The sequence below is a fragment of the Porites lutea genome, chromosome 5, assembly GCF_958299795.1.
Source record: "Porites lutea chromosome 5, jaPorLute2.1, whole genome shotgun sequence".
Classification (NCBI taxonomy): domain Eukaryota; kingdom Metazoa; phylum Cnidaria; class Anthozoa; order Scleractinia; family Poritidae; genus Porites; species Porites lutea.
Genome location: NC_133205.1, coordinates 35,902,930 through 35,929,383, shown reverse-complemented (window position 1 = coordinate 35,929,383; position 26,454 = coordinate 35,902,930). Strand labels below are relative to the sequence as shown.

General features: G+C 38.0%; 2 protein-coding genes across 2 annotated transcripts in view; one reads left to right on the top strand and one right to left on the bottom strand.

The window, feature by feature from the left end:
* LOC140938307 (kinesin-like protein unc-104) overlaps nucleotides 1-7,741 on the bottom strand; it is a 40,122-nt gene extending 32,381 nt beyond the window's left edge. Inside the window, exons 1-14 of the mRNA XM_073387802.1 lie at nucleotides 7,348-7,741; nucleotides 5,796-5,872; nucleotides 5,224-5,300; nucleotides 4,515-4,614; nucleotides 3,706-3,771; nucleotides 3,292-3,368; nucleotides 2,979-3,080; nucleotides 2,609-2,686; nucleotides 1,992-2,025; nucleotides 1,185-1,262; nucleotides 900-965; nucleotides 670-751; nucleotides 514-592; nucleotides 51-114 (exon numbers count right to left, since the gene is read on the bottom strand). Coding sequence (XP_073243903.1) covers nucleotides 51-114; nucleotides 514-592; nucleotides 670-751; nucleotides 900-965; nucleotides 1,185-1,262; nucleotides 1,992-2,025; nucleotides 2,609-2,686; nucleotides 2,979-3,080; nucleotides 3,292-3,368; nucleotides 3,706-3,771; nucleotides 4,515-4,614; nucleotides 5,224-5,300; nucleotides 5,796-5,872; nucleotides 7,348-7,447 — 1,080 coding nt within the window. The 5' untranslated portion in view covers nucleotides 7,448-7,741. The remainder of the gene's footprint in view (nucleotides 1-50; nucleotides 115-513; nucleotides 593-669; nucleotides 752-899; nucleotides 966-1,184; nucleotides 1,263-1,991; nucleotides 2,026-2,608; nucleotides 2,687-2,978; nucleotides 3,081-3,291; nucleotides 3,369-3,705; nucleotides 3,772-4,514; nucleotides 4,615-5,223; nucleotides 5,301-5,795; nucleotides 5,873-7,347) is intronic.
* Nucleotides 7,742-11,368: 3,627 nt separating this feature from the next.
* Nucleotides 11,369-25,479, top strand: LOC140936852 (GTPase-activating protein and VPS9 domain-containing protein 1-like). Its single transcript, XM_073386359.1, has 13 exons — nucleotides 11,369-12,674; nucleotides 13,747-13,878; nucleotides 14,625-15,071; nucleotides 16,013-17,087; nucleotides 18,151-18,379; nucleotides 18,930-19,070; nucleotides 19,770-19,904; nucleotides 21,048-21,174; nucleotides 21,545-21,611; nucleotides 22,070-22,184; nucleotides 22,873-22,945; nucleotides 23,342-23,407; nucleotides 23,606-25,479. Exons 1-13 carry the CDS (start codon nucleotides 11,598-11,600, stop codon nucleotides 23,867-23,869), a joined length of 3,948 nt encoding a protein of 1,315 aa, XP_073242460.1. The 5' UTR covers nucleotides 11,369-11,597; the 3' UTR covers nucleotides 23,870-25,479.
* Nucleotides 25,480-26,454: the final 975 nt, after the last annotated feature.

Sequence of the window (26,454 nt, the reverse complement as noted above, 5' to 3'; positions counted from 1 at the left end):
TGTACAGAATATCCAATGCACAGTTGCTTCACTATAATGGTAGTAAGTACCTTGGCATTGGGATCTTCATTGACAACTGCTTTACATACAATCTGCTTTGCCCGGTCAGCATATCTGATGAACAAACAGAGATAAGTAAACACCTCCTTATCATTAAATTTTATTAAGCTGCGTATATAGAACAGTCATCATCCACCACTGCCTAAACACCGTAAAAACATACATAGGCATAGATCTACCACTGGAAAGATCCAAGGTGGGGTCAGCAATGTTGGTTTCTTACAGGAGACAATTTAGTCACACGATACGATACTCTTTACCCTATCCCTTTTCCGACTGTAGTCAAATTTCCAAACCAACAGACTTGCCATATCACCCACTGGAATGCCAAACTATACACTAATACCAATGGACTCTTAAAACATTGGTTAACATCAGCAGTGAAGAGATCAGAGACAAGAGTGAAGAGGAAGCTTTAACTTGTGTACATGTAAGAAATGTACTCTTTCATACCTCAGAGTGCTCAAGGTTTCTTCAAAATTGATGTCAGCTGGACTTATAGCAGCAATCATGGCTGTCTTTGAGTTGCCACCTGTTGGACAGATATAACGGTTGCCTTTTTATAAACGATTGACACTCTAAAAACAATAGAAGAGTTCCATTCTTTACCTAGATTTTCCTTCAGAAGCCAGGTTAGGACAGAATCTCTGTACGGTATAAAATCAGATCTTCTCCTTTTCTTGTGCGAAGACTGGAGAAATAAAATTTTTAAAAACACAGGTTGAATCACCATAAACGTTCCTTAGAGAGGACATTTTTCAAGGTTAAACTTTTCATATAAACTTTTTCTTCAAAACTTAAGTTTGTAAAACTTTTTCTTTTAATTTTTAAGTGATTACCTGTTCAGCTAAAGCAGATATCACCTTCCCCAGAGTTGTTAGTGACTTGTTAATGTTTGCACCTTCCTAAAAAAAAAAAGAAAGCTTGCTAGCATTTAACCATGCTTGAGCACAGCGCACTTAAAGAAGAAGTATTTCAATAATTTTTATTCTGAATGGAACACTTCTTGTCCATTGCAACATCACTCACAGTACTGTGTTGATAAGTACAAATTAATACACATTGGCGAAGTGATTTAATTACTCGTATGATGATACATAATCATAAAGTTGTAACAAACATACCTTGAGTCGGTCTCCCTTAGCCCCAGTGGCATCTGCTCTCTCACTGCCAGCAAGATCTACTAAACTTAACTTGCTGACCTGCAGGTTTTAAGCAAACAAAACTATTACGAATAATTTCCTTACAACAAAAATGTGAACTATCTGTTGTCATGGTTTTAATAAAAAGGTCACTTGTTCTCCTATCTAGTTCTAACAATCAGCTGTCAATTCATACAGTGTACACTGATGGGGGAAGCAAACGTCCACCCATTCTTAATTTTGCTACTCATATTTTTTCTAGTAAACTTCTTTTCTAGTAAACTTCATTACATTATTTGATTCATGAGATCATGTAACATATTTTATGGTGTAGAGGCAGTTCATAAAGTAAAGTTTTAAAGTTCCTCTTTTAAGGACTTTCAAAGCCCATTTTTGTTTTCAAGGTCCCCAGATCAGTGCCATGGAAGGGACTAAGTTAAAACATTGATGATACACCTACAAATTACCAGGCTATCAGTGCCACAACCCTATTCTAAGTCCTTCTCTTCATAATACATTATGTAAGTATGAACAGAAGGACAAAATTAAACACTGTTCTGTTATAAGCTTTCCTTCTTTTAAATACATTAGGTTCCCCTGCCCACCCACACCCACCCCCCTCTGGGATCCACCACTACACTGAAAGACATATTCTGTTTACTCAATCATGTAACAAATGTATGAGACATACTAGTTTTAACTAAGTTAATCTAACTGCAATAAATGTATCAATAAATTATTATATCATCCAAACTTTTTGCAGTAAAAATTAATCAAAATTTTGTTTACCTTTGCCGAGGAAAGCTCTGATAGTGAATCATGCCTACAAAAGATTAATATCCAAAATACATTTAACTTCTATAAAGAAAACACCATTATTTTTTCACTTGAAAGCTGGTAGAGAGAAAAACCTATATATCTATGGTTAGATTAATGAGATGTGATTGGCTGATGGCTTTCAAAGACATTAACAATTTGTCTTAATTTCTGACTTAATGGTAAGTCAGCCTGGGGGAATGCACTAATCAGCAAACCACACTGACAATTAGGAAAAAGTAGTGTGCCTGATAGGAAGTCATCACAAAATGCGTACTTTAATGGTGTCCATAAAATATAATTCATAATATGAGTTCTGTAACCTTAAAGAAAAAAAGTGGCTTGCAGGTGGGGTCTTACAGTGAAACTACAACCCCTATAGCAATCCATGCAAGGGTTGACATAAAAAACAGCTTAAGACCTAAAATAAAAATTCAACACCAACCCATGCCAACTGGATCACTCAGTTGACAAATTCAGGCTCTACAGAAAACGTAATTTACAATGCTCTCATGTTGTTCACATAATATTGAGTGAATGTAAATTGAGAACTTAAATAGGTCTTAATGATACAAATGTATTATTATTACCTTCGCTGTGTGAAAACAATACTGAATATTGCATGTGATCTACTGCTGGTCTCATTCATGTTTGTGGCAGCCACTGTCCTACAAAAAATGAACAAAGGAGCATCAAAGTGCATACACCTTTGATCAAGATAAAAGCAAACAGTTCTGAAGATATCAACCAAATGCAGCTATAACAAATAAAAACTTTTAGAGCAAATGTTCCAAAGAGTGTTTTTCAAAACTACAACTATAAGATAGAGGAAAAACTTTGGAATCCAGAAGCTGAAGAGAGTATTAACAAATAATTCTGGTGAGTGCAGGTGTAAAGTATAAACATCAAACAAATTTATGAGGACTGAAACAAAAAGACAGGATTCACAGCATCTCATACCTTGCTTTGTTGCCTTCATCAATGAGATCATTTATGTCAGCAAAAGATGTTACTGCAAGTTTAGTGAGGTCTTCAACATATGGACCCAACATTGGATGTTCTCTTTAATATTTAAAAAAACAGAAACAAAAAAAGTACCCAGCTCAAAACAGATCAAAAAATGAAAAGTCATGGTACATGCACATTCTTTCAACAAATCTATTTGCTAGGATTTCCTAAGCTACACTAGGTTTCTGAGGTTCAAAATAGCAAGGAAGAGTAAAAAACATCCTATAATTTAAGGATGAAATGTTCATTAGAACATAGACCTCACCTGACTCTCAAGTTGTTTTCAGCACTAGGACTCAATAAATCTCTCACTCGTTCACAATAGATCTCAAGGTAGCTTACCTAGGAATTAAGTTTTTAAAAGTAGAAATTCTGTCATCACTCTTTGCATGCATTACATGCATACCCCATTAATTTCATACACTAAATAGCACACATTTAAATCAAGCATCTCCATATTATGCAATGTACACGTAGGATGAAAACATCAGAAATTTTAAAAAAACATTAATGCAGATCTTTCAACACAGCAAGCTACAACCTGTAATCTATGTAAAAAAAGGGAAAAGTTTAAATATCCTGTAAATCAAATGAAGATAATTTTCAGATTCAACCAAGTGAACAATACAAGTGATGAAAGGCCAACAATAATTAAACTGTACTCAATATTTAATTTTACCTCAGCAGATAATGTCACCTCCTCACCACTTTCTCCATCAATTCTTTCAAATAGATCCTCGCAAAGCTATATTTTAGCATACAATATTAAAAATTATTCTTCAAGGACAGCTTGTGGCACAATGAAAACACTCAAACAAAATTGACCCATTTTGCCTAGATCTATTTTCCTCTTCCATCACGTTTCAACATACAGGGTAACCTCAGGAGTGGGATGGGTGGGAGGGTACTCCCTATAATGGGCTGTATGGGGAGACTCCACCCAAAAGGGGTACCTTTTTCAGGCCTCAGGTATATGAAACGGCTGGGTAGGGATTTCACTAGTTGAAGTATATGACAGGGTTTGGAGGGAAATCAGTCATTTTGGTCAGTAAAATTAATGACCTAAAACGGTTACACTAACAGAAGGATTTTATGACTGTGAAGAGGCAAATTAAATTTTTTAGTTTTGTCATTTACTCATATTTAAAAGAAAATGCACTTACAGCAGTTAAAGGGATAAAAATTTCCAAACTACATGTAGGTATGTGAAAGGGGTACCATGGGGTACCTTTGTCAAAAATGGTATATACATGTAAAAGGGTAAGGGGTTGAGCCCCACCCCTTAGAGGGTAACACCAAACCCTCCCATCATCTTTCCCAGTAGGGTTCAGACAGAGCATCTATAGCCGGTCACTACTTTACTTGCACCTCTATCCTGTTGCTATCTTGGGGGGGCCTACAGGGCATGCTTGAAAGGAAGATGAGGCTTGGGTGTAATATAATTTCACATACAGAGCCTGGCATTTGTTTAGTTATCAAACCACTTACTTGTGGTATAATTCCTTTCTGGCCAGCCTCTTGTTTTCCCATCATGGTGTATGACTTTCCTGAACCTGTCTGGCCATACGCAAAGATACAGATGTTGTAACTGAAAAACAAAAAAATGCAAAATATTGACTACAGTTTGTCATATTGCTTGTGAGATGTCTGGAGATGAAATATCTAAATATAGTTGATTATTAATTTTACATTTTTAATTCTACTGTACATTTCTTTCTCTTTATTTTACTGAAAAAAAAATGCTAAGAAGAGCCCTTCTAATCCCTTGCTAGGGTGTCAACGGAGAAAGTAGTCACAGATTTGCACTTGCCTGGCATACCAGTTGATGTTTTTCCATGCATTAATCACAGAATAAGATAATAAAGTGTATTAAAAGTCATAATTCCAATTCATGGGAATTATCACATGGTTTATAAGCAACAAAGAAATGTGTATATGATATATTTTTGAAGCGACAAACTCACAAAAGAAAAACAACAGGGATTTCAGCTAGTGGATTTCAATTAACTGAAAATTTGAACTTTAATAGGAAAGTTTATAACTTCGCATAAGCAAGGAGCTCGATTCATGGTCATGAATAGTAATATTAGGGTTAGGAAACAAAAGAAACTGAGATTTAAACTTATGGTTGAAACAATTTACACCTAAGTTTCACTTTGAATTTCAACATTTACATGTACAAAATAATAATACATACCCCTCAAATGCATGTTCTAACATTTCTTTGCCAATGTCTGCATAAACCTGCTTCTGTGAAGCAAAATGAGGATCATCCTACAGAAACAACATTATTACAAAAAATTAAAAAACATAACAGATCATGATACATAAAACACCTTGTAACACAATCGTATAAAATCAGGGCTCAAAAGTCAGCCCTGTCTCAACTGTCTCAGGGATAAATACATATTTCTGTCAGGCAAGTAAGTTTTCATGCTCTCATCCAAAATTATAGGCAAAGGCCAGGCACCAGTCACCTTCTAACTCAGCGATAAAATAAGACGATGCATTCAACAGAGAGCTTATAAGCAAGGGAATTTTTGAGCGATGCACATGCATCAACTGGAAGTTAGACCTTTTCCATTAAAATTAAAATACCTTTGATGGTACCACAGTTTGTGTTGTACTGCTATAAAGTGTCTTTAGTCTTGAAGAGACAATTTGTGCTGCAGGAAAGTGACTTTATCAACATTCAGTGCTTAGAAGATTACAAGATATGGATCCTCATGCACTTTTCCCCTGCTTCACTTTACCCTATTCACACCTTACCTCATTATGCGACCAATAAGAATAATCAAAGGTGAAGCTCTTGGGCTTTTCACTGGGATTTCTAGGGTTCAGGATAGCTGTAAGAGAATTTAATATTCTTAATAACCCTGCAAGACAAAGTAGAAGCTTGTATTGCTAGAAGATTTTTTAGCCAGAAGGTCCAAAAATATTGTCTCGTTTAATTTGTACCATTTCTTGGAAGCCCTAAGGGGCAGTGACTTAGGGGCAGGAAGACTCAGCCTGGTTATGCCCTCTGTTTTGAATCCCACTGATCTTATCTGAATAGTTGCCCATCATTTGAAGCTCTCTACCAAAGCTCTTGCATTTGACCTGTAGAACCCCTCCTGTCCTCTGCCACGGAGGTACTTCTCAGTAATATGGATGTGTTGCTGGATGGGGTCACATTTTTACGACTAGATTGACTATAATACAGTTACTAATACAGGGGTCCCACATTTTTGGGAATTTCGGGGTAAGAATAATAATAACAATTCATTTTAGGGTGTCCTAGTTAGAAGGCTTTCTAAGGTAATTATAAATGCAATGACATTTTCCCAAACATGACTAAGTTAGGGTCTATTAATGATTTAAAGTATGAAATAATTCATTAGGGTCTATTGTTGACCACAGAATTGACTTAATAGTGAGGTAGGGGTGTCAAGAGGTCAGACGTGACACATGAAAAGCAAAAATTGCCCCCCCCCCCCCCGGGTACTCCCTGGGTATCTCTCCCCTCATTTTCCAATGTCATACATTCTACTTCCCCCTAGATGTCAAGTAGGTTTGCAAAAAACATGCTGATCTTACATAAATTTTTCTCCCATGTTTACCCAGCTGCAGCCAGATCAGTGATCAATATAAAAGTGAAATCAAAACAAACACTTTTGTTATGCAAAAAGATAAAACAACTGTTCACTTTCTTGTGAATAAAAGTAACGATTTATATATGAAACAACATTGACATGAAAATATCGAGTGACTTTTTACAATTTTTTTTCCTTTCAATTATCTCATGATCAAGGTAACCATGCTGGAGATAATCTTCATAAATAATGTACAGAACTCTAGTCAACTTACAATTTCAGCAGCATGAAGCGAAATGGTTGACGGCAAAATTAATTTTAAAATAACCAAAAGCTTTGAAAATACATTTTGAAACCGGCAAATTGTCTAGGTAAAAGTAAAAAATTATTTCGCAGTTTTAAAATTGTTTAATTATTGATAAGCTTCCAAACAATTAAAACCACTTTTAGTGTTGCTTCCGGATGTTAAAATATATCAGTGAATATACTAGTGATTATTTTTTTAAAACAAAGTGTTAATATCCATATACAAGCATTCAGTAAATGAACCGTGTAAAATTCGTCAATTCCAACGCACTATTTAGAAAATGTTATTTTCAAATCCTGAAGGAGAGTAAGGGAAAGACATAAAATAATCAAGATTTCATTTTCAACTGTTTTGCCACCAGCCCCTCCACACTGAACAATTAAAACTTAAAATTAAAAATTAACAGGGGAATGAAATAAATATTACGAGAGCCGACACTCACTTGTTGTCGCTCCATGCATCCCAATTATACATCGGCAGCGTCGGTTATTTTCACGGCTTGCAAACGGCCTGACTCGTACAGCTACTTTCACAGACGACATATGTAGGGTAACCGTGTTTCGTGATTTTCACCGTTGATATCCAATCGAGCAGTTTTGATGACTTCTGATCCCATTGCGTTCACAACCATATTACATCACGGCAGCCCGACTGGGCGCCAAATGGTAAAATGCGCGGCGATTTTCCACAAACTTCGGGCGTAAGGTGATCATAAGGCCCTTCCATACAAGCTATAGACTTCTACACGATGACGGAAGAAAAATAAAAATGTTAAGGAAGTCAAAGCCGCGAAATTTCCAGCTTTCACTCTTCCTCTTCCTCCCTCCCTCCTGGAGTTGTCGCTAGTTTGGAGATGGGGTAACTCCGCTGGAATTTGGACTCACGCATGTAGGCTCAGTCAAATAAACTAAAATAAGATTTGACAACACCATGAATTTCTCCATCGGTTTTTTATTCTATGATTTTTATGAGAAGAGGTATGCAACAAACTACATGTACCCTGGGTGCCAGAGACTGCCGACACTGACATCCAGCAGCCAGAGCAGCAAGAGAGAAAAACATCTCTACCCAGGGGAAGCAAGACAAGCAACGAACTTAGGCCCCTTAATGTTTTTCCCACACCAACCAAAATCACTTTAATGCAAACTGACTATATTGTTAAGTAAAGTTTTACTTACACTTTGTGCAATACAGTTGGGAAAACTAAGCCCACGCAGGAGCCCATTGCCGTGCCCGATTTCCCTTTCAAAGACCTACCATATGCAGACAGAGTATTTGTCACAAGAGTTTTAAAAGTCCTCCTCAAATTAATATCATGTTGTTGTAGTTTTAAAAACATACTGTTTTTTTAAAAAAAGTTTCATCTTGATGAGCAGACAGTGTAGCTTCCAGTCAGATCAGTAAGTGCCGAAGGCAGGGATGCCCCACCGGAATTCGCCCGCCACTCTTCACGTTTGTTTCTCGCTGGTGGTCATGAGTTTATGGTCAGGGGGGGTGAGAAAATGCGGGTGCAGGGTAAGGTACGCACACCTGCCTCGTACCCAGACGTCTCCCTCTCGACAAAAATGTGCGTACCCTTCCCATGGTCCCTTGCGGTTTATCACCAGTCCCTCGCCTCTCCCATGTGAAAAACGAAGCGCCTGAGGAGGAGGCTGCTACGCGCACGAGGTCCTCCCTTGCGATTAATAAATTTTCAATTATTGGGAAACTACTAGAAGATTTTAGCAAGTAGTGAAAGCGACTTTCTTGTCTCCTGGTCAAAGTAAACTACGGAACACTAAAGGGTCCGGCTACTTAAAAAAAATAAAATAATAAATAAGCAAAATGGCGTTTAGCGACAGTTATTTTAAATGAGCGAAGTGCCAGTTTCGCAAGTCCATCAATGCGACAATTTTACATTTTGAGATATTCTCAAAGTCCTCGAGCAAGGAATAACTATAATGAAGAGTTCTAGCCACCAATTTAATTCGGTGGGCAATGCGGAAAATTGTAGCGCAATGGCGCCAGGCTGAAACGTAAGTCATGCCCTGTTTTAAATGTGATACAACGAGCTCATTTTCACGCAAACTTTTGTCGCGCTCTGACTCAATGTCTCAAATACAGCAAAGCCCCTGACTCTTTTTTTTTGTTTTGTTTTGTTTTGTTTTTTTTACTTTATTCGGGAACTCACTGTCCTTTCACGCTCATAGTCAACCATTGTGAACAAAATACCATAGTGCATGAAGGAAGGGCTTGGCGGGAAACTTATGAGGTTAAGCCGTGACATGCTTTTCATGTCCACAACCCAGTCTACCGGCTTTCTAATCATTCACGTAATAGTGAGAGATATCTCTTTGAAATTTTACCACAGCTTATTCGATTAATTCGGATATTACTGAAAAAATTGTCGTTTTTTGGACTCTTCGTGCCGGATACTTCCCTTCTGAATTCATCATGACATCAATTCTGATGGGAGTTATAATCTTTTTCCTTCCTTGTTCGCAAATCGTCTTTTTATCTCCTTCCTTTCCTGTTTTTTTTGCTTCTTTTCTTTTTTAGCCCTTTCCCTTTCCGACGCCTTCTCAGGGTGGCAGGACAAGTGATGAGTGATGAGAAAACATGGCTTTTTCTAATAAGCCAAGCCCCTCCCCTTTCAGTCCTTTCAGGGGAAGAAAATTAATAAGCTTCTCCTCCCCTCCCCCTTATTAATATTCACCAATAAATGATAGACTGTGTTAATCAATCATGACTGTAAAACTTCGTGTGGACTAATTCGGTCTGATCCAGGATGGTTTGAGATTCACCAGCTGGAAGTCTGGATTTCTTTTGGATCCTCGGCTGCATGACCTCCCACGTCCTGCACTTGAGCTTTTCCAATTTGCATTTTAGTTCTTTATGAAGAACTCATACCATCGTCTTTGCTAAATTAAACAAGCCCCACCGTCTCAAATTAGCCTCCCGTCTCTTTAAGCCCCCAACCCCACCCCCCTCAAAGGTGTCTGAAATAATTAAGCCCCTCGGGTGGCTTAATTAAAAGAGGATCTGTAAGCGTCTGTCCAGTTCCTTTAATCTTAATGTGTGGTGATCATTGATCAAAAAAGCAACTGAACAGGTTTCAAAACGTTTCAGCAAAATGCAAACAAGAGACCATGTTGGGAAAAGTAGACGGAACTTGTTTCGTGGTAGTTAGAAAAAAGGCCCTAAAATACACATGAAAGGGATAATTATTGAACCCTTCCAACCGGATCAGTCTACGGTCGAATTCGACTAATGCCGAGTTACCGCCAACCAGGGGGTGACAGAAATTTGTTTGGGAACTAAAACTAAGAGTTCTGTTCTTTTTAAGAAATGTACTGGTATTGCTACTAATTTTCAGCTGCATTTCAGTGCCTTATCAGCTATTTTGCATCGACCCCCTCACAGTATACTTACGATACCCGTTGGATTATCCGACTGTCAGACAATATCCCTTTTGATTCCAATTTTAAATTCTTAAAAAATAAAGAAGCCTTGACTGTACAGCACACAGGAAGGGGCTATAGTGTAGAGGGAGTAGTCGTCTAATGTTTCTCCCTACTTTTTGAGTGCTCTAGCCCCTCCCAAGTGCTTTGCTACAAAAAAAGTATATTTAAGGCTTTCTTACTTGTCTTATGATAAAGAATGCGTTAAATTCTCCACGTATTACTTCCTAGTTTTCAAAACAAACTTGGGCTCCGATTTTTTGTACTCTTATAAAGCAAGCGTTATCATGAACCAATCAGAGTGCGCGTTATATCTGAACAGTTTTTACAACATCGCTTAAACGGCGCTGTAACGTAACGTCGTAGAAATTGGTCAAAATCATTTACACTTCTTTATCGGATCTTTGTTTAGATATTGCTATTTATTCGTCGATACGAATGTTAATTCTCAGTTATTTCTAATGTACAACTTTTTACAAATATGTCTTTTTATTTTGTACTCTATGCGGTAACCAAAAATTCCGAATAAACAAACTTTCCGGATATAAAAATACTGGTACTCATGTTCAAATGACGATCATTTACGCTTAGTTCGACCGCGTGATATTACCACAGGAAGTAATATAGGATTCACTGCGGCTGAGCAATGCAACACAGAGTATTAAAAAGAGACACTATTACTGAGAGGACCAAAGCCAGAGGTTAAAGTAATGTCAAATTTTACAAACTTTATTGAACAAAACTGAAACCGAGGGATTGTTTAATACTGATGAAGAGAAAGCGCTAGCTCTTTTGTCATGCTTTGGTTTCGCTTACTCCGCGTTTCTTTTTGTTTTTGAAACAACAATACAAACCCAACAGCTGATCTCTTAGACTCCCGAGTGTACAAAAAATTTGAAACCACAGAAATCTATAGTTTCAGTTTCGTAAGCTGTACACTCAGCTCTCGCTAAAGACAGATAGCACCGTTCGAAAGTGTCCTCCTTTTAACGAAAGCGCACGAAAATGACTAACGAAAGGTAGGGGTCGGTTCCAGGTGTCCATTATTGGATGCCCTTCGTTCAGGAGGAAAACGTGAGGAAAACGTGGGCAGTTTTCTCGTTAACGGAAATGTACTTAAGTCTCTTGGGCTTTTCCTTTCTGTTTTTACTGAAAGAGTCTGAATGAGGCATTTACGAAGAAACCCGCTTGCTAAAGTGTTCTTTGTTCGCATGAGGAAGTAGACTTTTACAATACAATTTGTCGACAACCAATGAAAACACACGTTAAAAATATACCTCTATTTTATAAAACTATCTGTGATTGGCAGTTGGTAACATGGCCAGCAACCCAACTAAAGATGGCGGATGAAACATCCACTGGAAATCGACTGTGGAATCTTCAGGAACGCTTGAAGCAGGAGCGTCTGTTTGTCAACAAAGAAAAAGCCGAAATATCGAACCTCAATGCAGAAATACTGTCGAGCTGTGAAAGGCTTTATCACTTGTCGTGGATAACCCGGCAACAGTGGAAGATAGTACAGCGGCTAAGGGCTTCACCCGAAGAATGTGGCCAAGCAGTAAATCGGCTGGATTCAGCACGTTTTGTTGACGCTTCAAGGCATCTTGGCTACTTGGAGTCAAAGTATTGGGATTTTTTAAGAGGTCTGAGAGAAAATCCCTCCCTTGTAGCGTCGACTTTGGCTTACGCCGACAAAATCAATTTAGACACTTCACAGCTGATTCGATTGTTGTTGAATTCTCTGTATGGTAACTGTTTGCTTCCTCAGGATGAAAACTATGTTTTATCGCTTATGAAACGCTTGATCGAGCTTAAAGTCTCGGGAGACGAAGGCCCCGAAAATTTCTTTCAGAATCACAGGAATTCTTTTACGTTACTCTTCGGGATTTTAGTAGAGAGCTTGTTCTCCACGAAGTTGTACCTGACTGCTGCCTTGCATGCACCTATCATGCAGGTTCTGTCCGATGATTCCCTCCTCAAGCAACGGTTGCCAATTAAATGTACCAAATTTGTGGAAAACCTCCAGTCCAAACTGTACTGCTTTCCTCAAAGCCTTCGCTGGATCGTTTGTCAGTTTTTCAACACCGTATCATTAAGTGGTATGGTCAATGAAAAAGAAGCAAGATCCATGGTACTAAAGCTCTTGTTTGATTTCCTCGTGTGCCCTGCAATCATTAGACCCGAGCAGTTCGGCATCACCTCCGATGTCCAAATCAGCGAAGTAGCATTGCAGAACCTGCAACAGATTGCTTCTTGTTTGCTTTGCAGCTGTTCGACGGAAAGTGCTGAAACTGCAAGATCTTTAGACTTATTCTCAAGAATCGACCCTGTAAGTATTTACTTCAGCTTGCGGTTTTATTTTTTACACAGAAATTATCTTAATCTTATTTTAAAGTCTAATACCTTAGCAATACTAGTTGATCCATAAACTGGTGCACAAATTAGATGAGATTCAATTTTATTCATGATCATTCTGCAAAAACAGGTCATAAGAAAAAAATACATCTGAACAAATTAATATTCTGTGGAGGAAGTTATATTAAGGTGATAAACTAAGCAGTAACGTTAAGGAAGTCTCGATCTTTTTACCCAAGAACTGCAAAAAAAAAATCTTACTGGTAGAACTCTGTCTAAAAATGAATTTGATGTCTGATTTTCCAAAATTTTTTGGAAGGTTGGCCTTACCTAGACTGTTATTTCAAAGTTGCCAAAACAGGCACGTTCACAATTTTTTTTTTTTAAATACTTCAATCACACCAGAATGAATTTCTCTTACAAATTTAGTGAGCCCAGATGGTTTAAAAAAGCTGAAGGACACTCAGACAATAGTTTTAATAAAATGATAGGGATTATTTTGAATTGATAGGGCTACTGTAGCTCATACATAGCACCAGCTCAACAGGCTCAAACAGAGATTTTTTGTGACTTAAGTTCAGGGCCCCATTGTTCAAAGACCGATTAGCGCTAACCCAGAGTAAAACTTTAGTCCGGATTTCTTTTTTTTCATTCAAAAGCATTTTCTCCAATAATTTCTCTATTCTTCTTAGAGCATCCAATCATCAAATTGAAGAGAAAAAGAATTACAATGAATTTTTGCCTTTAGCTTTCATATCTGAATTCAAATTCCCCACTAACCCCGGGTTATCTCAACCCAGCTTTGAACAACCCAGTCCAGGATTTTTAGAAATAGTAGCATCTTAGAACATATTAATGTCAGTCACTTGTGTTAAATAGTGGCTATCTCATGGGTCACCTGAGCTACTCTTTACACTCTTTTGTTCGACAGAAGATCTTTCTATGTTTCACTAGGCCAGGAAAGGAAGCTTTTTGAAGCAAGACTGACAAGTATATCTTGCTGTTTTGTAGCGACCTTTCTCTTCTGTCACCTTTTGTTTTCATAGGCATGCATTACATCATATTTAGATGCTGTGCTGGAAAACAAAACAGAAGTTGCAGATCTTCCTATTCAAAAGACACTTCCTGGTCTAACCCGTAACTCAGTTCTAATCACAGAGAATGAACTCCATGCCTTGGTAAGTACATACATGTATGTATTACAGAAAGCAGTTTATTTTTCAATGGTGTAGTCAAAAGTTAGAGTAGGAGGGAATCCCCCTTTGTTGTGGTCTTATCTGTATGTCCCACTCTGGATAGGTTGAGTACAAGGCACCTTGAATGGAACCTTGCAGTCTCATTCCTGCCCTTGGGATCAATAATCTCTTATCAGTTCTGAGTCTCACAGTGTTTTCTTAGTTACCAAAATTCAATTTAGCTTCAGACTTTACTTTATTGCTTAGAGCAAAAGTGCATTTTCTATCAAACCACAAGTGGCTCAAAGCACATTCTCTAAAGAGCAAGAGGTAAAACCTTGATTGCTGGTGCTGCACATGCCAGTGTGGGATTTATTTCTGTTTTGGTATCATCCCATTCAGCGTGAAAAGAAGGTAGTGTCTGATAGCCTGGGGCTAGTGGATTTTGCTATCGGGCTAGTGAATTCTGTTTTTAACTTGCCCTATGGGCAAGTAATGTTTTTTGAGGAATTCAAATAACAGAAGAACTGTGACATCAATTCTGCTAGTCAAAAAGTTTCTGGGGCTAGCTGAAATTACGTCTAGGCTAGTAAATGCTAGCTCAATTTGCCCGAATGGCAAGCTGTAAAAATGATTTTCTTTGCACCCTGCCATTCCTCTTGTTTTTATGTTTTCAGACCTTCCCATAAGACGTTTTGTACAACTTATTAAAACTAACTTATTTCAATAACCATTTGTCTGTTTCAAAGACAAGCTTTTTAAGGATGGTTGAGCACAGTGAAGACCACAAGATTATCGTCAACCACAAAGAGTTGAAAGATTTACTGGTTAACTTGCCTCCCCAACCTGACATCCTTGAGGCCACGCCCCCTAAAGATCGGCTCAAAGATGTGGCAAGTAATGACTCTGCACCAGAGCAAAGTCCAAAGCCACCAAAACGACGACATTTTAAAAAGAAAGATAAACAGTCTCGCAAGCAGAGTCTAGGTGAAGTTCAAGCAGAGGAAAGAGAGGGCAAACTTGAAACAAGGCAGCCGTCACAGTTTAATCCACAAGCTGTTGTGAACAGATCTGAAGAGTTCAAGAAAGAGTTTCTCAGGAGGTTACCTTTTCTGTTTCAAGAAGGGGAAGATGTCCTAGTAATTTCTCTTGGTTATTCATCCATTGATTGCCCTGGAATGCTCTCTGAAGAGAAGGTAATAATAATAATCTAGGTGTTATCAGTAAATTGAAGCAGGTTCCTCAATTGAATTTTGTACAGCCATTGCTGTACAACACACTATGCATGGTCAGCTTTTCAGCAGCCATGTTTTTGCATGTGGAAAGAGGACATCTGCAAGAGGCCTTGGCTCAAATGTAAAAATTCAATAATTATGGTGACTATATTTCAATGTTGCAGAACCATTGCAATGTACAGTAATTGTCTGGTCAATCTGTGATCTGCTGACAGGTTTTTCATTCCGACAACTAAAACCGAAGAAAGGTACATTGCAAAAGCAACTAACAGTCAGTGTTTTACATGGTCATTTACTCAAAAAGTCATTCTTTTATTTGAATTTAATAGATAAAATTGATCCACTGGTCAACGCATTTTGACAGCCATAATGCTTACCTGAGATACCCATGACAGGTGTTATGGGTGACAGGTTCATTTAAGAACCCTGTGGAGTACAGTTATTTGAAGATTTGAAAAAATGGATTAATAGTAAATTTTTCCTTGGTAAAAGGAATCAAAAGTTGAAAATAAATTATTTAAGAACTAGCCCTTTGTCAGAATGAATCCCACTTTGATTAACAACAATGCTATGGAGTGTCAGCTTTTGAATTGTTTCATTGTGGCCAGTTTATCACTTCTCTATTCAATACAGTTGATAAATCGTTTTTTTGCATCAATCCCCTACTTATGTAGCACCACAATTTGGTACTTAATGCTTAAATTAAAGGTAAATATGCTAGTTATTAGCCAGTGATAATAAAATTTTAAAGTTATGCTGTGCTTGTGGTTTACGGTAATTTATTTTCTGCTATGTTGTGGCAATTTGTGCTTAAGATAGTGAGTTGACACTTGATACACTTAAGCGGCGGCAGTGCTATGGGTATAATTATTACCGAATAACTACAACTTTTTGTTGTTCAGGTCCTTGGCATTAAAAATCCAAAGAATGAGGTAAAAACAGATAACTCATTCAGAAAGAGAAGCAGTTCAAAGTCAACCCAATTCTACAAGGAAATAAAGTCTGTAATGAGGAAGGAGAGCTTGGATTATCATTCTGATCACGGAAGTGGTGATGGCACTGTCAAGGGTGATCCAGCCTCTTTGGTTTCGACTAATGTTGGTGCAAATATACCAGAGCCTCTTCATCCAGTGATGGTAGCAGGGATGGACCATTTTGATTTGCTGCACAACAACATCAAAGATAGTTTTACAGGAGCAGATGTCCATGCAGCACCGGATGTGTTAGTGAGGACAAATGGCACGCATGCTGGGAGTATTGATTTGATTGATTTTGGTACAGAAATAACACCTGCGTTCCGTGATCAGCCTGAAGGAAGCCGCGATAGTGCTATCAGTACCAGCAGTAGCACCCGTTTGAGTTCTTTCAGTAGCAATCGTAGCAGTGGGTTGGAGTTTAGCAGGGGTAGCAGCCATTTTGAAGTAGGCCATGACGATATAACAGAAGAAGATTCTGGTTTTGACCTTCTTAGTGCTGAACGCATAGATTCACCCAGTTCTGGATTTCGCCCTCGTTCCAGGGAGGTAGCTGATGGAGTAAAAAGACTAAGTGCAGTAAGCCGTCATGGAAGCACAAGTAGTGGAACAATCACTGGTGCTCAAGGTGAGGGATCCAATCGTGATAGTCAGGCAAGCTTCTTGAGTTTCGGCGATGATTTTCCGGCACAAAGTGGGTCCTCCAGTGCTGCTGATGAGGATCGAGAGACAAGTCAGTCAGGAAAGAAAACTTCTCGTGCTGCTTCCTTTAAACGCCGGTTCAAAAGAAAGTCCAAAATTTCAAAAGGCTCCTTCAATGGCGAGGATGATTTCAGTGAGCTCAGTGGTAAAAAGGACAAAGGCTTCTTCAAAATAATGAAGAAGGGACGCTCAGAGAAGGATCAGAAAGCATCCAAGACAAGTGGTGCAAGGGTGTATGAGAAACTGGCAGAGAAAACACTTGATGCACTAGACATTGATGTTGAGGTGAAAACTACAAAAGGTAAATTTAATCTTGATGTAATAAAAAAGATAGTAGTTCAGTGTTGGTGTCCTGTGGCTAAGGGTGTCAAAGACACCACAAATATAAAGTAATTAATAATATAGTTAATCCTCTATGTGGGACCACCCCTTATATAAGTGACCACCTGTTTTAAGACACCAAAATTTTCCCATCGAAACCCTGTAACTGGAACCTTCGGAGTAAATGATGATCTCTGATGAGAAACTACTTTCACTTTTGCCTCTTTTGCAGCAGCTTGAGCCGAAGTTACTCAGTGCTTCCTGTCACCATGTTTACTTTTGGGGGTGTTGGTTTTATAATATTACTGTTTCGAACCTTTTCTAAGCTTGTCACCTAAAACATTATCTGATCTCCTTATTCGCTTTGTAGGTGGCTACTCAGCATATATGTTACAGGTCAAATTTGATTTCCGGTTAAAATTTGTTAACTTAGGTTGATTCTTAATTCCTTTGTCTTCTAGAACTAGGAGACATTAGAAATTAAGAATCAACCTAGGTTAAATGAAAATTAACCTGAAATCAAATTTGACCTGTAACATATACAAAGAACTTTTAGTGACAACATGGAACTAGACATAATTATTTGTATCTTAGAAATGGCATGACAATAAATTCTCTTCCAAAAATAGATGTGTGTGGACCTCCTGTTGTAAGAGCCCTCCATCACAGGAAAAAATAACAGATTCCCAATATTGGATATTTTAGTGTATCTAAAGAATACCTACAAAAATCCCAAAATTATTTGGCAAAGTGAGACGAGTCCCAACCAGGGAATTCCCAACCAAGTTCCCTGGTTGGGACTTGTCTCACTCTTCCAAATTTGGGATTTTTGTGGGTATTCTTTAATTACCCTAAAATATCCAAAAATGGGAATCTGTTATTTTTTCCTGTGCATTGGGTTTGATGCTCATAAGCAAACATTTCCTGTAAGTGACCACCACTAATTACCACCACTCAAAATGCGCTTTTGGCTGGGTGCTTTTAAGTGTAACCAAAAAAAATATTTGATATTTAATGTAGAAATTCTGTTACTTTTGTAATAGACATAGAAATGATAATAGAAAAGTACACAGCAAAAAAGACAAGCAGGCCAGGACCGTCAGCTCCAGCAGCGAATGATGATGAAGAAGATGCTGGTGAGGAACAGGATGATTTCGTTGATGAAGAAGAGAGGTTTGAAAACTCAAAAAGGAAACTCAGGATGGTGCTATGCCAAGCAGACTTTCAAAATCTTCCATTGCTTCATCCTGATAACAGAGTTCCAGATATAAAGTAGGTGTTCAAGTCCAGACTGATATTATTATTTATTATGTAAACACCAATGAAATACCAAGTGAGCTTTCACACAAAAACTTGATATCTTCACATGTGAAAATATCACTGTTGCCATGGCTTCATAATAAACCGCACCTTTCAGATCAAAAACTATTTAAGTAAAATGGTTTGGGATTTCATTGGTGTTTATATAGTAAATAGAACATTACATGGTCACTTGGAGATACAAAATTTCTCTTCTTGTGTTGAAAAAAATATTTCACCCGTGAGCGCACTCACTCGTGAAATATTTTTCAACACTTGAAGAGATATTTCGTATCTCAATGCGGCCATGTTAAATCCTCTATATCTTACCTTATTGGTTGGTACTTAATTTTACGTGAACTTAAATACCCACAAATAAAGATTCTCATGAAATTCAAACACAGGCAGGAAGGGAAGCACTTGGGAGGGATAAACACTAGGTGTTCTTAATTTTTGAGAGGTGCTGTTTGAGAATAGTTTTTTAAACATACAAAAGGTATAGTGTGGGTGTTGTTTTTTCAAGGACACACAGCAAAAGACCAAGTCAAGAACTGATGACATTCCTTCATGTGCAGCTTGCTGAGGCTATTAATCTTCAGGACAGGTCCCTATCAGCGCAACTGCATGAGACAATAAGAAGTGTTAGGGAGCTGCCATCCCATAGGTAAAATATGTATGATAAATTATGTATTTGTAGGTATTGGCGAAATCTATTTTTACCTTAGTTTGTCTCTGGAATGATAAGAAGATGGCAATGTTGATACTGAGTTTAAAACAAAAAAAATGACATTTGCACGAGACATAAAATCTGACTGCAGGTAATCCATTCAGTTTTACAATTCTGGTAGGTCAAGGCTGAGGCTTGTTTCACACGGTAACAAACGTCTGTGCATTTAGGTGATCTGTTCACACAGACCCATGCTAACTGTATGAAAATTTATACACATAATTGTTCTAAAATGAATGCCAAAATAGAAGTCCAGTGCAGTTGAGAATTATTTCCACCGGCATGGTATGAACAGTCCTGAACAACTTCATCATCTTAAATGTTTAAAGTAGCAAGGATACATTTGTGTGAATGGGTAGTAACTCATCATCCAGTACTGTGTGAAGGTAACTTGAGTTAACAAGCCTAGTACAAAGCCAATGCTACATGTACGAGGTGTGTAAAACTAAGAACCTTCTATTTACACGCAAAAGAAAACTCATTTTCTTATTTCACATACCTGTATAGCAGGGTAGTAACTACATGTTATGTAATAACTCAGATTTAGTTTTTTATGCGTTTGTTATCACGCCATGACAGATCTGTCATGCCTTAAAACAGTTCACCATGTTTCAGCATTAAGTATTCTTTTCACAGCTGTTCTAAACTGTTAGATGCTCTAGAAGAGGAGTACAAGTCAAGGTCGCCATACCTGGCATATCTAATCAATGCCCATCAAGGTTTATTAGCAACGCATTCTCACTTGGAGAGATTAGTGGATAGAGTGGAAAGGTAACGATGTCTGACTCTCTTTGCTTTGTCTAGAAAAGTGGCTAGATTTCAGAATATCCTGTGTTCATATTTCAAAACTGCAGTCCTCTTTATCCTTTCAAAAATTACTAGTCCCGCAATGGGGATGCCATCATGCAAGATGTAAATAAACAAGAATTAAATTAATAACATTAAAAAAATGTCCTACAATAGATAAAAGTGATAAAAGAATATCTACAGGATTGACTGTTGTTCTTTAGTGGCTAAAATACTCAATAGTAGCATTAATTTCTGACTCAGAAACTCAAGTAAGAATGATTGATCCTCACACTATCACATTTGTCCACAGGCTAACAGAGATAATGTGTAACTTCTACGGTCATGTGACTGTTGGCCCAGGAATTCTTGACTTTTATTGACTTGGCATTACACTGTAAATATATTTTGTCCAGAGGAATGAGGAATGTGATCATTTGTTTTACTCAATTAGTCTTACTTTTTTTAAGACCAAGAGCAATAACCACCTCTACTTATTGGTATTCCTCTTTGTTCTGTGTCTTTGAGAACAAAATTTTGGTTTTTGAGATGGCGGGAGCAATGTTTTTGTCCTGTTGGAAGTGGGCTGTATACTCCAAAATTGCTTTCTGGGAATGCACACTTAACAATATAATAGAAACTATAAAACTCCTGTAAGTCCTCTCTGTGGGGCTAATGTGATTCGGTAGGCATGCAAATCCATTTCTCGTTATCAGTGATGGCTGTTAGATTTCACACACCACATTATGCCACAATTTTTGTTTTTTAGAGATATTTCCTTACTGTACACATTAATAGCTTATTTTTTCTTTGCAATTTGAAACGAGAAGGAACTGGAACCAAAGGGCATCCCGCAATGGTTTGTGGGATTGTTACTGGGGATTCACCAGTCAGCTATTGGTCAATTTTTCCCCTGTCCCTGGTAACAGTCCCAGAAGTCTTTGCGAAAGTTAACTCGACCCAGTTTCCTTCTCCTTTGTTAAGTGGCGAATGTTGTTCCTAGTTTTTTTTCATCTCCCCACCCCTGAAGGAGCAAGGGAAGATCACTCCAGGGGAGAGGTGGAGGGGAAGGCAGAAAGAAGAGATACCTTGAGGACAAGATTGATTCTTTTGTTCTTTCTCCAACAGGGACAAAATAATTTGCCGAAATTACTTCATTATGACTTGTGTGAAGCTGTTTCTTGAGTCCAAAGAGAAGGGAGAGATCAATGCTTTCACCTCCGATTTTCAGTCTTTACCCACACCAGATGAAAAGGTTTGCAAAGGATAATTTCATGTAGCATTTCAAACTTTAATGTAGACCTGGTCTTGCTTGCCTTTTTGCAGTCAAACATGATAAAAAGGACGTAACAACTTAATGATTTCTGTGTTTTTAGTTTGTGGACAAGTACTTTCAAATGGTTTCTTTTTAAGGGAATTTTGCCTATAGAATCAAAAGGAGAAACCACTATGTACCTCATAGCTCTCAAAACTTTAATTACTGCTCAGTAGCTTTTACTTGAATGGTGGCGCTAATAAAAATATCTGCAGAAGTTCACCTCAGTCTTTGGCATAATTTTAAAACTTAGCGTGTTTGTTATTGTGAAATGCAATCAAAAAACCTATTTTGTTATTCATTTTTTCAGTGTGATTTGCTTGAAGATTTCCTGGAGAAGTTAGCTGATGAAATGAGAAAGCATCCCATTTGGACAGGTACAGTGTTTTTTACGCTCATGTAGGACGGTTGCATACTCGTTCCTAGTCTCTCCTCAGTCAAATTTGGTGAAGACACATTACATCAAGGGAAGCCTTCATCCATCCCAGGGCCCTTTCCCAGGCATTTTGATGCTTATTCTTTCGACAACAATAGTCAATCAATGAGTACGTTTCTTAGTTTCTAGTCAACCAATCAAAAACCAGGACATTCATCGACCTAAAAATAACTAGAAAACTTGAGATTTTTCCCACGAAAAAGCATAATCGGTGCACCCTACACTACTCGAACAAGTTTGCAAGTAAGGTAAGTAGTACTCTTAGCTACTTGATGCTGTAGAAACTAAGATGCACTCCAGCTATGCCGAGAGTCTCAGTGATGCAAAACACTGTGCCCTTTCACGTTATCACTATGTGTGCCAGTGTTATGAAGCCTTTTTTATGAAATTGATCGACAGGTGCAAGTGAAGAGCAGCTGCAAGACACCTTTGTGGCAACGGAACGAGCTATCATGAGCAGTATCTTCAAATACGCATTTTACCCAAATGGTGAAGTGGACATGGAAAGAGATAGGTGAAGAATTCTGTTGTTGACGCAATGAAACAGCCTTGCCTGTTTAGAGTATCACTATGTGTTACAGTATTAACCCTTCCAATCCCAAAGTGAATGATATGATAGAGTCTAGTTTTTTGTCTGCGATGTAAACATTCAAATGAAACTTACGTCTTCAGTGGTACTTTCACTCAGTATTGCTTGATTGTCTAGTACGTGCCTCTAGCATTTGAGGTTGTGGCTGTGGTGTGAACTTTCAAGTGAAATCTCTTTGGCAGCACTTTCTCATGGCAGTATAAGTTTTCAGAATTTTACAAAATGAAATTTGGAAATTTTGTTGAATTAATCAATTTTGACTTTGGCGATTTTAGCACTGAAAGGGTTTAACACCAAAGAAAAGTGTCTTTGTTTCTGTACGGTCAAAATGTCTTTTTTTTTAAAAATATCGCTAGGCCCCCATGCAGGAGTTAATTGCATCAGCGCTCAGTACTAAATAAACGGCTGCACAAGAGAATACTAATACAGAGTAAGCAGTATAAATATTTTGTCGAAATATCCAAGTGTTTAATACACGAATAGAAAATAGCAGAGGTAATCCTTTCTCAAGCGGTATGGTTGGCTAAAACAGAGATGTTGAAGGCTGTCGGTCTCATTTGTATCCCTATTATTGTTATTGCCCATTTTTAATTATTTGTTCCTCAAATTTCAGAACATTTTATGAACACGTGACCAACCTACAGAAGAAGATTCATCTTAACCACAAGGCTGTGCGGGTGGCAAAGGTGTGTTTTACCTACACATGAATCGAGAACTGTAGTGTGACGGATATGTGACGAAATTTCATCTCCTTAGACACGCTAGGAGACTTTCCTTCGTCCTGTCAACAACTGACCTCACATTGTTGTTGGCTCCTCCTGCAGAGGGTTTGGGGGATTTTCGTCTGTAGTCGCAACTCAAAGAAATGGGCCTTCCCACGTGCCTTTGCGCTTTTTATAATCTTCCCGATGCATACCTGAAATTCCCATGACCGCTTGTGCCGCAACTATCACAAGAAAAATCAAGGATGTCTTGGTACGAGGCAGGGCAACATGGCTATATCAGCTGAATCCGCGATGGTAACTGTCTGAAATGCCATTAATTCTTTGTAATACTGTTTGTCTTTTTTGTGCTGCTGATAGATGTACCGGAAAGAGGCGCCATGGGAGTCTGCTCAGAAGGAGTTACTCAAGATTAACGCCTACAAGGTAATTACTGGTACTGAAATTTGTTTGCTATTTGATAATTGAAATTCATGCGAAATAAACAATCGTTACCTGTCGGTGGTGAGTATTCCTTTTAACTGCTGTAAATGCAGTGTCATTAAATATGAATAAATCACAAAACCCGGAGATTTACTCAAAATGACGAAAAGAATTATCGATTTCTTTTGTCTTTCCGCTTAGACGCCCACTGACAAACTGAAGTGCGTCAATCGATGCTGCGCCACTATTATGAACCTCCTGTGTATGGCGAGTGAGACGAGCGTACCTGGGGCTGACGAATTCGTTCCAGCACTGGTTTATGTAGTGATCCACGCCAATCCTCCTGGGCTTCTCTCCACGGTGCAGTATATAACTAACTTCTACGAAGAACAGCTTAGTGGCGAAGAGGCCTACTATTGGATGCAGTTTTGTGCCGCCATTGCCTTCATCAAAACTTTGAGATAAAAAAAGAAGGATTCTCTACAAATATCGCCACTTGTACGAAAGGTTATTAAAAGCCCTCAAGGAGGTTGATTTGACCATGCCTTCGTGGATTTCTTAGGGCTTAGCCCTGTTTCAAGTCCTCTACAGCGAAGAAATGGATCTTTCAAGTTTGACTTTGCAAAGATAATGTGTTTTAATCATACACGACAAATGACCAATCAGACAATAACGCCAATGCACTTGATATTTCTCGACCAATGAGGATTTGACGTGATTTAAACTTTTGCTGAGGATTAGAAGTTTGAAAGCCATGGATCAAGCCATGTGGACGAAAGGCTTTATAAAGTGCGTCTTTTAAACTATACATTAATTTGTTTTTGTATGTAGTTAATTTTTCAGATGTTTAATATAATCTTCAAGATGTTGGGTCAGTGTTAGGTGGTCACTAAAGACCTTTTAAGTACTTAGAAATTGAATTTAACTTAGAAAAATAACTTTGGGGAATATGTTTTCTATGTTTTCTAAACGAACTATTGTATTGTGTGCTTGTCATTGGGTTTCCGGTTTGGTGCCGCCGGTCTGCTGTAGACTTACGTCACAAGTGACGTCACATCACAGGTGACGTCAGTAAATGCAATGGAAACGTTAACCAATTTTTGCATTTCCCATAGTACACCTCGTTTTCCCCCAAAATTTTGCATAGGCATTGTCTTCAATTTCTCTTGGGACAACTGGAAATACCCAAGAGGAATTGTACACAATGGTTACTAGATGCAAAATTTTGGGGGGTAAGCGAGATGTATTATGGGTAATGTGAAAATGGTGGATTATCTTTATCAATAAAAACCGACTACGAAGTGAAACATTTCTTCGGAATGAAGTGCGGGATCTTTTTCTTGCCTGCAACTATTTTTGTAAGCCAAGGCTATCTGTCAAATGCATTAGCAGCTCGAACTTGCAAGTGTATTTGCGTTGAATTTGAGTAGACGGGTTGCTTTTATATCTCTGCGTATGGCCTAGCTCTATTTTTTTATGGGGTGAAATGAAAATTGGGCTGTGTAAAAAGGATTGTAGAATTAAGCAGCATTTTACGTTAGAATCAGATAGTCGAGATAGAATAAGTCGTCAAATAGCATGTAAAAAGAAGAGAATTTGAAATGTATAGATAAGTAAGTTGAAATACAATGTAAACTTGCAATGATGGTTACAGAAATGTAAAAAAAAACTCCAAAATAGATATCGTGTTGAAAATCAGGGCGGTTAATAATTAATTGTTTCAATGCTGAACTGGGAAATTTAAAATTTTACTTCCCTGTTTTACAATAATCTCGATATCTTGTATGCCATAACGTTTAAGTGGAGAGTAAGAGACACTACAACGGCGGGGGCAGTAAAACATCACTTAAAGATGAATTCACCTTCATTCATTCAACTCTTCTACGGCCATGCATTTTAATTCTAAAAGTTGCAAAAAACTTTCGAGAAACTTTCTTTCGAGGCGTTGAATTAATTAGGGTTGAAGTGATGTAGTCACGTTAAACGTGACGTCATAATGATATTCAAAAAGAAATTCAAAATGGGGTAGGAATGGTTGATTACAACTAAGCTTTAACCAGGTGTAAATGTTTGTTATACCGTACGAATGTTTTCCGTGGCAGGAAAGGAGAGAATTTTTAATTTCTTAAAAAGTCATTAACAGGTGAAAAGTGTCAGCTTACCTATTTTGCTTAATTACTAATTAAATAAAAACGTGAGTCAACCATTCCGGCCAGATTCAAGCAAGAAATGATGATGCAATAAAAAAACACTGTATTTAATCAAGAGCCATAATATTATGGCTCTTGATTTAATATATACTGTGTGGCATCTCGCCATCCCATTTTTAGTTCTCTGTTCTTTTCTGGACTCGACCATAAGTGGTCACGTGACACAGATATCTGATTTCTTACGACAGGTTACCGGTTTTTCCGAGGTTGCCAAATTTTGAAAGGTTCTGATAAATTTTCAAAGTTATGATCATTATAACAGTTTATGCAAATTGGCCTCAGGCCATGCTTGAGCAATTGTGAACAAAGTAAAAGTTTATATATTTTTCTGGTAATCAACAATCTGTTATCTCTTTCCTAAAAATTAAGAACCTAATTCAGAACCTACTTAGCCTAAATTACCATACGTACCCCAAAATACAAGAACCTATTTTGCCAGACTTTAAAAAATGCAGGTTTTTTTATCAGCGGGTGTTTACTATCAATGTTGGGGCGGGGACGAGTCAGATTTCTGATGCAATAAGGGGGAGAAAAACTGCCATTAAGCTTAATATGTCTGACAAATTACCTTCTCGGTCTTGAGTAAAGCGCTTGTTGCTTATTTTTCTGTGCTTTTCTTCGAAGCCAGAACACCATTAGAAAGAAAACCAAAAGGAAGACAGCGACTCCTGCCACCAAACCGGCATTCTGCAAAGCAGACAGGCTGCCGCTCAAGGAAGGTGTGGTTATTCCATCTCGTGAAAGAACATAGTCTAAGATCGCGCGCGCGTAGCGCTTGGTAATTATGTTTAATTATGGTGGCCGAGTAGCGAAGTCATACGTACATTTTCATATCATCGT

Bases quoted from the DNA above. Each gene is read 5' to 3' on its own strand.
- LOC140936852 (XM_073386359.1), top strand. From the start codon at position 11,598: ATGAAAACACACGTTAAAAATATACCTCTATTTTATAAAACTATCTGT. The intron at 19,905-21,047 runs GTAACGATGTCT...TTTCTCCAACAG, and splicing joins TTAGTGGATAGAGTGGAAAG to GGACAAAATAATTTGCCGAA. The intron at 22,946-23,341 runs GTGTGTTTTACC...TGCTGCTGATAG, and splicing joins AGGCTGTGCGGGTGGCAAAG to ATGTACCGGAAAGAGGCGCC.